The 14552-nt window shown below is 36.7% G+C and overlaps 1 protein-coding gene across 1 annotated transcript in view; it reads left to right on the top strand.

Moving 5' to 3' along the window:
• LOC149781009 (uncharacterized) overlaps positions 1-14552 on the top strand; it is a 138458-nt gene that overhangs the window by 51147 nt on the left and 72759 nt on the right. The window contains exon 8 of the mRNA XM_089938122.1: positions 7310-7726. Coding sequence (XP_089794248.1) covers positions 7310-7726 — 417 coding nt within the window. The remainder of the gene's footprint in view (positions 1-7309; positions 7727-14552) is intronic.

The raw sequence follows: 14552 nt of genomic DNA on the forward strand, positions 1-14552 counted from the left end.
ATTTCATTCAGAAACAAATGTAATCAATCAAAATGTAAAGTGTCTACTACGAGAATGTACATGATTTGTTTTCAAAGTAGTTTCTAATACACTATTGGGCACATGTGAGTTCAATATGAAGTTGTGTGCGAGTGCAGTATTGTAAAATACTGAATGTAATGTTAACGGAGAAAAAAATGAGCATATAATACCTGGTATGTGAGAGAAAAAAGTTTTTTTGATGTAAAATGAAAACATGCTATTAATAACCTCAAGTTCCTGACAGGATTACATTCCTTAGTGACTGAAAGTGCCAAAGCACCAGTACATTGAAACTGTACCATGGTTCATAACACCATAGTACAGAGCATCATTAGGTAGCAGTATCTTTCATCTTTGACAAGACATACTGAATGACTGCAATCTACTAGTATATACTCCCATTCGTCACAGGAAGAAGTGGTCACTTGCTTTTGAGAATGTTACAATTGTTTGTATTTGCAAACTTGTCCTAAAGGGGTGCTCTTCAGGTAGTATGACTGTTGTGACAGTGACATGCCTTACATGACATCCAGATGTCCCAGAAACATTATGCCTTACATGACATCCAGATGCCTTCCCCCTGGACAATATGTCTCATGTGGCATCCAGATGGCTTCCCCCCACCAGACATTATGCCTTACATGACATCCAGATGTCCCAGAGACATTGTACCTTACATGACATCCAGATGTCCCAGAGACATTATGCCTTACATGACATCCAGATGTCCCAGAAACATTATGCCTTACATGACATCCAGATGCCTTCCCCCTGGACAATATGTCTCATGTGGCATCCAGATGCCTTCCCCCCAGACATTATGCCTTACATGACATCCAAATAACCCAGAAACATTATGCCTTACACGACATCCAGATGCCTTCCCCCCATGGACATTATGTCTTATATGGCATCCAGATGCCTCCCCCCAAACATTATATCTTCCATGGCAACCAGATGCCCCAGAGACATTGTGCCTTACATGACATCCAAATGTCACAGAAACATTACGCCTTACACGACATCCAGATGCCTTCCCCCAGACATCTTGTCTTACATGGCATCCAGTTGCCTTCCCCCATGGACATTGTGCCTTACATGACATTTAGATGTCCCAGAGACATTGTACCTTACATGACATCCATATGCCTGAGACATTGTACCTTACATGAAATCCAGATACCTCAGAGACATTGTGCCTTACATGACATCCAGATGTCCCAGAGACATTGTGCCTTATATGACATCCAGATGCCTTCCCCTTGGACATTATGTCTTATATGGCATCCAGATGCCTCCCCCCAAACATTATATCTTCCATGACAAACAGATGCCCCAGAGACATTGTGCCTTACATGACATCCAGATGTCTCAGATACATTGTGCCTTACATGACATCAAGATGTCCCAGAGACATTGTGTCTTAAATGACATCCAGGATCACATACACACAGATACACATGGACAATGTGCATTATATGACATCCATATGCCCTCTAAGACATTATGCATTATATGACACCCATATGCCCTCTAAGACATTATGCATTACATGACATCCATATTCCCTCTAAGACATTATGCATTACATGACATCCATATGCCCTCTAAGACATTATGCATTACATGACATCCATATGCCCTCTAAGACATGATGCATTATATGACATCCATATGCCCTCTAAGACATTGTGCATTATATGACATCCATATGCCCTCTAAGACATTATGCATTACATGACATCCATATGCCCTCTAAGACATTATGCATTACACACCCATATGCCCTCTAAGACATTATGCATTACATGACATCCATATGCCCTCTAAGACATTATGCATTATATGACATCCATATGCCCTCTAAGACATTATGCATTATGTGACATCCATATGCCCTCTAAGACATTATGCAGTATGTGACATCCATATTCCCTCAAAGACATTATGCATTACATGACATCCATATGCCCTCTAAGACATTATGCATTATATGAAATCCAGTGACATTGAGATGCTGCCCCTCCTTCCCAGATAATGTGCACGATATTTCACCTTACATGGCATCCAGATGCCCACAAGCATTATGCTTTACATGACATCCAGATGCATCACAGACATTGTGCATTATGTACCATCCAGATGCCCACATTTATGTCTACATGACATTTAGCTGCCCACAGACATTAATACTTACGTGGCATCCATCTGTCCCTCAGACATTATGTCTTACATGGCACACAGATGCCCCCCAGTCATTATGCCTTACAACGACACCCAGATGCCCCACAGACATTATGCCTTACATGGCATCCAGATGCCTCACAGACATTATGCCTTACATGGCATCAGGATATCATAGAGTGCTTTGATACGTGTGTAATATGACACTAATACAATATGGGTTTAATTTAAGTTGACACCAGATAGCCATTCGGTGCTGAATGTCATCTATACAGTGCTAATGCATGCATATTATTTTACATTATGGGTTTACAAACATAACTAGTCTTGATTAACCCTTTACTGCATGATGACGCCTTTTGACGCCAACCCCTTTACTGCATGATATTGCCTTTTGATGCCTTTCTTGAGATACTATTAAGATACTCAGTACTACCAAAGCGAGCCATAAAATATGGACTTGTGGAATAAATGCAAGTATTATGGAAATAAAATAATGGCTTGTCTGTATTTGATTCAGATCTAGGTTTCATATTAGATTCAGTGAAGTTGGCCAGGGAACCAGACTAACTTTAAAGGAGTAGCAGTGGAATAACTGTAACATGTGATAACTCAAACAATTAAATAACACACAATTGAATGTAACATGGCAATAAAGTCATAAATATACTGTAAGAAATTTTGACACCATTGTGATCCAGTCACATCAGTAGTAAATTTTATTTTCAGCAAAGAATAACGAGTAGCAAAGGGACCCCCTTCAAAATGGAGGAGGCCATATAGTAGTCACCTTTCTGTCTGTCCATCTGTCTGGCTGTAAACACCTTTTGTAAACACCATAGCTGTACAACCCTAACAAATAATTGGAAGTTTTTTTGTTTTTCTTTCCAGGTCCAATTTAGATAGAATTATTGCATTTTTATATGTCCCCCATAAGGCAGAGTGTATTATATGATGCTGTTGTCCATTCGTCTGTCACCAATTTCATTTCCACAAAGTTATCGTCCATCAGTAGTCACCGAACTTTGTGGATTGCTTTTACTTGGGCTGTTGAAGAACCCTATTGATTTTGGTAAAAAGATAAAAAATAGTTCATACAGAATAACTCATTCAGCATTTTCAGTTGCTCATTTTATGGATGTTGTGGACTTAGAGAAAGGAAGAATCATTTATTTTATGGCTCAATTATTACTGTAAATGAATGAAGACAGATGGTTTCTGCATAATCATGCAAGTTTTGCATTATCTACAGTTATCAAACTTTGCTGATGGCTTGCACTTGGGCTAAGGGAGCCCATAGTGGCTGATTGGTCGAAGGCACTCACCATTACAGATCACTGCCATCTGACCTCTGTCTGCATGGGTTTAAGTCTCGGGTTCAGCCAATGTGGGTATGTGAGAAAGCTTGCCGGTAACTTCTCCTGGGTTGGTGGTTATTTCCAGGGTTTTCTTGGGTTCTTCCTCCACCATTTATACTGGCCACCATGTATAGCCAATCTTGTGCTGAAAAGTGATGTTAAACCCTATGACGACAACAACAATACTTGGGCTAAGGAAGAACCCTGTAGATTTTGAAGTCCAAGGGTCAAGGTTACAATGATTGAAGGAATAAAAAGTTTTCAACACTATCATTAGTTCTGTCCTAGACCCAAAATTGTGGATGGCTCATATGTAGGGTAAGGAGGAAGCCTTTTTATTTGTTGAACATAATGGTCACTGTGACTGAAAGAAGACAAATTGTTTTAATAGCAGTACAGTGTGATCCCACTTTAACATGTCAGTTGGGGTCCATAGAATCTGACCGTGTTATAGACCAAACCATGTTATAACCAACCAAGTCTGTTAGCTGAAGAAAATGATGCATTTACCTTAAATATAGCCAGAGGTTGGATGGGGTGGATAATAAAAGTGGGTGCAAAGTAATGTGCTTTTGTTTAAATGAAAGTAAGCTAGACTGAAAAACACCTGAATACTGACAACTTACATTTATGTAGTACAATCCATAATCTATTAAGTACTGTACATGTATATAAGAAATCCATGAATTCTAGTATAGGCTGCATGTTATAAAATTCATATATGACTCACATCATGTTAGAAAACAAATAGCACACATATAAAAAAAATAGGTTGTCCTCATTTTCATCTATATCTGATTGTCACTACAACTGTTGCAGATAGCATGTGGAAATAGTTGTTTACGTAATACATGTACATGTACTTAATTTGGCCTGTCATCCTGTTGATGTTACCCAGGAGATATGGCTATTGATAGGGAAATGAAAACATGAACAAATTAAAATGTTTAACAAACATCTTTTCAGGATTAACGTGACAGCCAGATATCTGTGGTTTCAAAAGATTGGAAATTTAATATGTCACTATTTGTAGGACCAAAAGCATATTTATTCCCTGCAGAAATAAAAATTTCATGGCACAATAAATGTGTTTCAATCACTTTGTAAAATGCAACAATCCATAAGATTCCATTGCTTTGATTTTAAATTTGGTGCTGACTTCTTTCATGAAAGTTTTAGTTTTGTGTTACTGTAGATTGTAGTCTTATTTTTTTATGAAGGGCTCATGTGTCATTGAAGTTATTGCCAAGGACAGCTTTGAAACAGATGTCCATTTCTTATTGTTTCTTATTGTCATGGCAACATCAGATAATTATAGAACTTTGAAAGAGACTGAATTTTTTTCTTCATTTGCCTAGTACATGTATTTATTAAAAAAACGATCTTTGCTTCAAAGGTAATCAGTTTTCTTTGAAGTTTCAGCAAAAGAAATTATCTGTCGTTTTTCAGTTGTAATGGCTACTGTTCCAGCCTTCAAATGCTGGTCAATTTCAGCTAGTCCCAGTAGCATCACTATTGGATAAACCAACAAGTTGATACCTCTTTTTGTGTTATTTTGTTTGTTTTGTGACATTTTATTAGTGGAGTGATGCTGCCGTCCACTCATGCATCAGAAATTTAAAATAAAGGCCAACGTGTTCTGTTTTGACATTGATTGTTACAGAAAATATAAATGTTCTGAAGGATTTAATTCCGTGATGGAAAGTAAGAGGAATTTTACTAACCATTCACATACAAAGTTCAGTCTAAATACATATATTAATTGCTAGTGAGTAGCCAAAAGTCCGACACTGTTTCAACCAAAAGATCCATTATAAGATGGTATCTTGTCCAGTTGATTTGCGGTAACAGAAACATCGAAAGAAATATTTTTAAAGTAAAAAAAATGTGGAGATCACAGCACACAGGTACTATGGCAAGATGTCAGAATAAGCAGAATATGATATAATAATCTACTGTTAAAATGGTTTGTTAATATGAGCAAAGAATTTTGTTTAACAACCAATAAATAAATTCCACTGCATACTATATCAAGTTTTCAGCTTCCTTTCCTCTGAATTTCATTAGTCCAAACCCAAGATGGTATATAAAAGTTTAAACGACCAATAATGTCTGGAAAAAAAACTAGCCATTTGGTATATTTTGTTGCCAGTAAGGAAAATAAATGACAATTTGCAACATTGGTGAAACCAGCTGAATAAGCTTTTTACAAGTTAATATAATAGTTTCTTTCAAGAATTTTGTGGACAATCATAATTTTCTCTCCTGTCCTTTTATGCCCAATTTCAGAGAATTTGAGGGTTTTGATCACCTTGTTGTCAACCTGTTTCTTGTTTTTAACCCCTCTATTAGTGACCAGTGTTAGGATAATAATTTATTATGGAATTGTTGTTCTGGTTCTGTGTGCATTCAAGAATGCCTTAAGCTGTGGGTAATGCAGTTGTAAGAAAGCAGCATGGGACACCCCACCCACTCCACCCACTTCTTCTGTACTGCATTTATACATGTGTACCATTGTCCTGTTTATTGTGTTTGGCTGGTTGCGGTATAGGATTTAACTGAAAGTTGCCCTGCCTATAGCTCAAGAACGAGTCATCAGATTTTCATGTAATTTGATATGAATGTTGTTTCATAGACCTGCATGTGCCTTTTTATAGCTTTCGGCTCTGCTCCATTTTGAACAGAGTTATATTATATCCCATGTCAAGCAAATAAATTGAAAACATGAAATATTGCTTGTAGTCAGCAAATATCATTCAACATATTCTGGTGGATTTTGGTAAGAACATTAAATTTAGCTGTGAGTTTATTGGTTTATTTCATTCTTTCCATTTAGGGCAGAGTTATATCCCTTGTCATTTAGAATGGTTTTTGCCCTCCATGTTACTACGGTTTCTTCATTGTAACGACACCAAGAAATTTTGGATTTCAACCCGATTTATCATGCCCTGTTGTATTGATGAGACCTAGAGTTGGATTTCCAGCATTTCCCATGATCATTACTTTTGAAGGACCTGCTGGTTTGAAATTAAACTTAGTGGCAAGCTTTATGGTAAGGTCAAATAGTTTTTACAGTTTTCTGGCAAATTTTATGGAGCTGTGGTGCAACATTGACTTTCAGCTTGGACGTTCAAATTTGTTTCTGCTCAGAAAATTTTGAAGGACTTTATCGATTGAACCTATATTTGGTATGAGGTTATATGTTATGAATACATTGATCACTTTCGATTTTTGCTGTTTTCATGCATACTTTCCATGGGAAGAACCACCGACCCACGAGAAGCTACTGGCAAGCTTTCTCACATACCCACATTGGTCAAATCCTAGACTCGAACCCACGCAGACAGAGGTGAGATGGCAGTGATCCATAACGGAGAGCGCTTTAGACCACTGGGCCACTTGGGAGCCCCTTTTGTAAAATGTAATCAAGTTATACCTCTGTTGGACTTGAAAAGCGTTTTTTTAATTGATTATTGCTGAATATCATGGATTGAAACTAAATGTTGCACAGGGTTTTATATCAAGAAGACTTATTTCGAGTTTGAATTTTACTGATTTTCTGCAGAGTTTAATGGAGTTATGACCCCTATTTGACTTTAACTTCATGTTTTAATTATATCACATTGATAAGAACAGCTTTGGTATATGGACGTATTTCCAGTTCCATGCATTTTCGTGTTAAATTGATGAGAAATTTTCATTACCTTTCCAGAATTGTATTGAGTATTTTTAAAACACTTTTACAGAAATGGGCCTTGGCGCTGATTTGAAAGGGGAAATTGAGAGAGCCAGAAAGATCACCTGGATGGTAGGCATGTTTTGCCCTGTTAAGGCATGTGGATCTGAAACCTACCTGACCCTTGACTCCTTCTCCAATCACTGGATAAGGACACACCATTTGGAGCTCAACATGTTCCAGTGTTCTCTGTGCATTTTCAAGGCCATCCAAAAATCAGAACTTGAGAACCATCTGAAATCTCATCATTGGATTCATGCAGAGAAAGATGTAAAGACAGCTTTGACAAATGTTAAAGTTGTAAAAGTTTTGAATCCAGCGTTCAAAGATACAGAGGGTTACTATTTTGGGTCTTCTGGTACAGAGAAGGAGGGAGAATGCAGCCTTTCAGATTCTGAGACCAGACCTTCTGAGCCGGCTTCAGATGGTAAAATGCTTTGATTTATTATGTTAAATCTCTTTATAGCTTTATCTTCAGTGTTATTCAGCTGTATAGCTTTATCTGCTATTTTTCTCAGCTGTATAGCTTTATCTTCTGTGTTATTCAGCTGTATAGCTTTATCTTCTGTGTTATTCGGCTATATAGATTTATCTTCTGTGTGGTTTCTTTTTGTGTTAATAGTAGAGCACAGTTCTGATATCTTATGTTGGGGACCCTGAGTGGACAAGTGGTCTAAAGTGCTCTCCATTACGGATCACTGCCATCTCAGCTCTGTCTGCGTGGGTTCAAGTCTCGGATTCAGCCTATGTGGGTATGTGAGAAAGCTTGCCAGTAGCTTCTCATGGTTCTTTCCAGGGTTTTCCCATGTTCTTCCTCCACCATTAATACTGGCCACATAGCTGCCAATCCTCACGAATTTGGCATGAATTTCATGACCGTTTCAGTGATTCATGCCGCAAGCCAAAAGTTCACAAATTCTCAATTATTTTAAATCTTTAATAAAATAACTGATTTTCCGTTACTAGTCATGATAATAGCAGTTGCCGAAATGGTCTGGTACTGCTGGTTGTGATATTAGTAGAACTACAGCTGATTAGTACAGTTGGCCCGGTAGCAAGCATTTTAGCCTATCTTAATCTATATGTATAAGAATAGTTTTACAAATGCTTTTGAGAGAAACTGGGGCTTAACCAGAATTGTGCTCTGCACATGCATCACCAACACTGATTTGAGTTACTGTTCAGCATCGCATTTAAGATCTTGACAATGTCTTCACCACCAAGGAAAAAGAAATATATTGCTCAAAAAGTGAAGTTTAATTTGGAATGTATCAAAAATTGGCCGTGCATTCTGCCATTAAACATTGATATACATCATGTTTTTTTCACACAGTGTGCCACAAATTGTAGTATTGGACATGGTGGCAGAGATGATGTGAGGAAGCACATTGTAGCAAAAAGCACATAGAAGTTGTGAAAATTAAGAATTTGCAGATTTCAGCTTTGGAATATCTTAAGCCATCGGCGGAAGACCTGCAAGCTACCAACACTGAAGCATTATTTGTGAGTTTTCTTGTTGAACACAATCTACCTTTATCAGCTGGAGACCATGCTAAACATTTGTTCTGACAAATGTTCCCGGACTTGAAGATCGCTTCCAAATATTCCTATGGTAGAACCAAAAGTGCTGCATTCCTCACAGCAACAGTGACAGTGAGAGTATTTTCTCTTGTGAGGAAAAATAAGGCAGACTTTAGGGCCTCATTAGTGACAGAAAATTTGTCACCAAGATCAACCAGCAGCAGGCAACTGTTTAGAAAACAAATTTATGATCAATCAGTTGAGGAAGTTCAAGTCTGCCACAGTATCATGTCTTGATAAATAACCACAAGAACAAGTGAAGTTTATGATACCATAATAAATAGAAATGCAGATTTATTTCTGCATATATGTAGTATGTTAGTTTTATATTGCGATCTTGATATGGTATAGTATTGACGGTCAGAGTGGATGGAGTTATTGTCATGGTATTTTTCACTAATTCATGTCCAAATTCACTACTTTTTATCCCTATTTTCGCTAATTGCGAGCCTGGAAGGTTGGCAGCTATGTGGCCGCCATGTATAGCCTATCGTGTGCTGAAAAATGGCGTTAAACCCTGCAACAACAACAGCATATCTTATGTTAATAGTAGAGCACAGTTCAGATATCTTTTGTTAATAGTAGAGCATAGTTCTGATATCTTGTGTTAATAGTAGAGCACAGTTCTGATATCGTGTGTTAATAGTAGAGCACAGTTCTAATATCTTGTATTAATAGTAGAGCACAGTTCTGATATCTTGTGTTAATAGTAGAGCACATTTCTGATCTCGTGTGTCAATAGTAGAGCACAGTTCTGATATCTTGTGTTAATAGCAGAGCACAGTTCTGATATCTTGTGTTAATAGTAGAGCACAGTTCTGATATCTTGTGATAATATTAGAGCACAGTTCAGATACCTTGTGCAACATAACAGTTTATTGATTGGTGTGAACTGGATTTTGAGGGGTAGAAATCCATCAATGCTAATGAATGGCTGTGTACACTTGCATGTGCCAGAAGTGTCAAATAAAGACTTGGCTATTGAAATGTAAAACAAGGATGTAAGTATATAATCATGTTACCATATAATGTACCATTTGGTTGATAGTGGAACAGATCTCACATCTTGGGACAGATGTAACACATACAGGGATAGAGATATCACATACAGAGATAGAGATATTACATACAGGGATGGTGAAATCACATTCTGGGATAGTGATATCACATTCTGGGATAGTGATATCACATACATGGAAAGAGATATTACATACAGGGATGGTGAAATCACATTCTGGGATAGTGATATCACTTTCTAGGATAGAGATCTCTCAATTTATCCAGCACATGTTATCTGGCTACCACAGTGATTTTCTTGAAAATCTTGTTTTCACTACTTCACCTGATGAATGAACTAATTGAAACTTGAACCAGTCATACATCCTGTATGGCTGTTGTGAAACTGATTGTTGCCACTAGTAACCCAGAATGGAAGATCACTATGATATTAGATTTTGACCAGAAGACTTCTAATGATGTGCCTGACATCCTGTATGTCCATCACAGCAAGTAATTTGAAAATCTTGTTATTGTTTAAAAATAGCAATGATAGTTTAAACACTCTGCAGTTAAGAAGAAGAAATGGTCTTATGTTGAATTCATGGAAATTCTTTTCAGCCATTAGAGCACCAGTCTTTTAAAGGGATTCTTGTTTAGTTTGATGCCCCGTCTTTTCTTCAAGTACTATGTCCATTCCAGATCAGAATGTTGTTTCCATGTCCTTGTTAAGAACAGTGATCAGTATTGAATTTACTTTTCTTGTATGCCAATATACCACATTATATTTGTGATTTTCTGAACATCACTGAAAATAAATGTATCCTTGTCAACACATCAGATGATAGCAGTATAGCTTGGTACCAAGAAAAATTTTGTTCCACATAATTTATGAACATGTAGTGATACTACGGTATACCACAATTATACACAAAAGACCAATAGATTGATGTTCTGAGATAGGTCCTGTTTTAAAGAAGTACTCAGCAAGTCAATATCTGGAAGAAAACATACTCTCTCAGAGAGGTCCAGGAAACTCACAGTGACTCTACAAATTAGAAAATATTTAGTGGATTTGAGAAATTACATAAAATTCAAACAAAACAACTGCTCTACTGAGAATTTTAGGATCATTCAAATATAATGACACATTAACATTTGCTAGAAAATAACTAAAAACTCCATTTATTTTTGTTTTTTAATGGTTACATATAGTTGATTTAATTTATATTTGATTGTTTGTAGGTTATGGAATATTTTTATTTTCTTTACATGTCAGTGTAATGTAATTTTGTTTACTAGGAATTTATATTTTCCAGAAAATTCAGTTTGACCTGAATCTTTCCATAAATACCTAATAATAGAAACTCTTGTTTCTATTTTTGACTTAGTTCGAGGCCTTGATTGAAGGTCAAGTAAAGAACTTTATTCTCCGAGTAAAATGATCGGTTTTATCAAGGACATACAGGGGCTACGTGAATTTTTTAATATGTGCACATGATCATTTGATCCTCAATTGTGCAATTCTGCATTTCCAAAATTGCAAAATACTTAGTATTAATAATGATGTATAGAAAGATCTCAGAGTTTTGGGGCTGTAAACACTTGATGTCAAGTTGTTTTCTTCTGTTGTGATCAGTATTGAATTTTTGAGTTTTTGAGTTATTTGTTAATTCGTTTCAGATTATTTGGACTCTAAAAGATTAGTTTGTTTCTCTGGAAATGTTATTGTATTCATACAGAATTCTTGAACAAGGACATTTCTTGAAAATTTTATTTATATTTCCAAGACTGTATGGTTAATTATTGTGTTTCTACAAGGAACTGTAGACTTCAACACAGAACAGGTTACAGCATATATTATCACCTTCCATCTTTGATTCTTCGTCGGGACTCGAACTTGAAATTATTAAAACATTTCATTATTAGGACTTCAGAAATTCATGGTATCTAACTGACCACAGACATTAAGCCCCTTACATGGCATCCAGTTGCCCCTCAGACATTATGCCTTACATGGCATTCAGATACCCACTGACATTATGCCTTACATGGCATCCAGATGCCCACAGACATTATGCCTTACATGGCATCCAGATGCCCACAGACATTATGCCATATATGGCACCCAGATGCCCATAGACATTATGAGTGGCCGAGTGGTCTAAAGCGCTGTCCATTACGGATCACTGCCATCTCACCTCTGTCTGCATGGGTTCAAGTCTCAGATTCAGCTAATATGGGTATCTGAGAAAGCTTGCCAGTAGCTTCTCATGGGTTGGTGGTTCTTTCCGGAGTTTTCATGGGTTCTTCCTCCACCATTAATACAGGCCGCCATGTATAGCCTATCGTGTGCTGAAAAATGGCGTTAAACCCCACAACAACAATACAGATATTATGCCTTACATGGTATCCAGATGCCCCACAGACATTATGCCTTACATGGTATCATGATATCATAGAGTGCTATGATACATGTGTAATATGACACAAATACCAGATGGGTTTAATTTAAGTTGGCACCAGAAAGCCACTACTGTGCTGAAGTGCTATACAATGCTAATGCATGCATATTATTTCACATTGTGGGTTTGCAAACATAACTAGTCTTGATTAACCCTTTGCTGCATGATGACACCTTTTGACGCCAACCCCTTTACTGCGTGATGTTGCATTTTGACACCAACCCCCTTACTGCATGATGTTGCCTTTTGACGCCAACCCCTTTGCTGCATGATGTTGCCTTTTGACGCCAACCCCTTTGCTGCATGATGTTGCCTTTTGACACCAACCCCTTTACTGCATGATGTTGCCTTTTGACACCAACCCCTTTACAGCATGATGTTGCCTTTTGACACCAACCCCTTTACAGCATGATGTTGCCTTTTGACACCAACCCCTTTACTGCATGATGTTGCCTTTTGACACCAACCCCTTTACTGCATGATGACGCCTTTTGATGCCTTTCATGAGATAATCTATTAAAATACCACCTTGTATATTGCAAATTGCTTGTTATTTTTACCCTTCCTATGCTCACCCCATCTGGAGCCTCTCACCCTTGGTGCTCTAAGATTAGCCATCATACATGTACCGGCATTTCTACTCCAGATACTAAAATGTTTCTGTCATAAATGTCTTAAGAATTAAAATTACAAAATCTTTTTATTTAGTTTGTATTAATATCTTAATTACACAGAAATAAAGCTTGCTGCGTTTGTAATGTAGATTTTAATAATCACTGATTAGCAGAGGGTTAAACTATGGATTGCAAGATTGCTAATATGGCAGTTCTTTGGAAAATATGCACACAATCGTGGCTCTGATACTTGTATAGCTGTGTTTTCTGATGGATGGACATGTATGAAATAGATAAAATAGGCAAGTAATGCCTGTTTTTCATTCATTATCCTTTCTGTGATGTTAGACAAAAAACTTGTTTTACTTCATGGCAGCACGTCATCATGTGAGCTAATAGTAACTTTGTTACGGACGTGGTGGGTGAATAAATCTATCTTCACCTATATGTTTTCAGACACCTAATTAAAAAATTTAATATGTATTTGGACGACAAAAAAAATAATTATTTGTTGCAGTCCGAAAACATACAGTAAATACGGTAATGTAATTTTGTTTACTAGGAACTCAATATTGTTTCAGAAGATAGTTTGACCTTGATTCTTCAGTTGTAAACACCTAAAGCTGACCTTGTTCCCGACCTTGATTTAGAAATCGGTGAGAGAAGTAAACAAATTTTTTATTTTATTCTCAGAGTAAAATGATTGGTTTTTATCAAGGTCATACTGGGGCTACGTGATTTTTTTAAAGGAAACATCATCCATTTAGCAGTTCTGGGCTTTCCGAAATTGCGCATTAGTTAGTTTTAATAATGATGCTTAGAGATCTCTCTCTCAGTTTGGGCTTTTAAACACTTGATGTCAAGTTGTTTTCTTCAGTTTATGACCAGTTTGAGAATTACATTTTAAATTTTATTCAAATTTTTGGGATTCTAAAAGATTAATTCTTTCTCCTGGAAATATCTGAGTGCGCATGCAGAGTTCTTGGACAAAGACATTTATTTAAATTTTATTTGGAGATTCAAACACCATAATATCATTGACTGTTGAATAACAAAGGACTGTACACATCAACTCTATACTGACTACGTTACACGTCATTGACTGTTGAATAACAAAGGACTGTACACATCAACTCTATACTGACTACGTTACACGTCATTGACTGTTGAATAACAAAGGACTGTACACATCAACTCTATACTGACTACGTTACACGTCATTGACTGTTGAATAACAAAGGACTGTACACATCAACTCTATACTGACTACGTTACACGTCATTGCCTTCCATTTTGGATTCTTCTTCGACACTTGAACTTAAATTCATTAGAACATTTCATTATAAGGACTTCTACAATTTTATTCCTGGATTATTCTTGGATTATTTTTGGATTTGATTCTTTAAACTGTTCTTATTTTTTTCGTTTTTACAGTGTTTTTTTCAAGGGAAATAAATTATTTGTTAAATTTTTCAACGCTTGTTGTTTTTACTCGTTCTTTTGTTATTGTTTATTTGAGCCTAAACACATAACATAAGAAGTCAGTAAAACTAAATTTTAATGAAAGGTAAAAGATGAGGTAAAGATTTTCTGTCTG

Source organism: Sinohyriopsis cumingii, chromosome 16 (genome assembly GCF_028554795.1).
Source record: "Sinohyriopsis cumingii isolate HCF-2022 chromosome 16, ASM2855479v2, whole genome shotgun sequence".
Lineage (NCBI taxonomy): Eukaryota > Metazoa > Mollusca > Bivalvia > Unionida > Unionidae > Sinohyriopsis > Sinohyriopsis cumingii.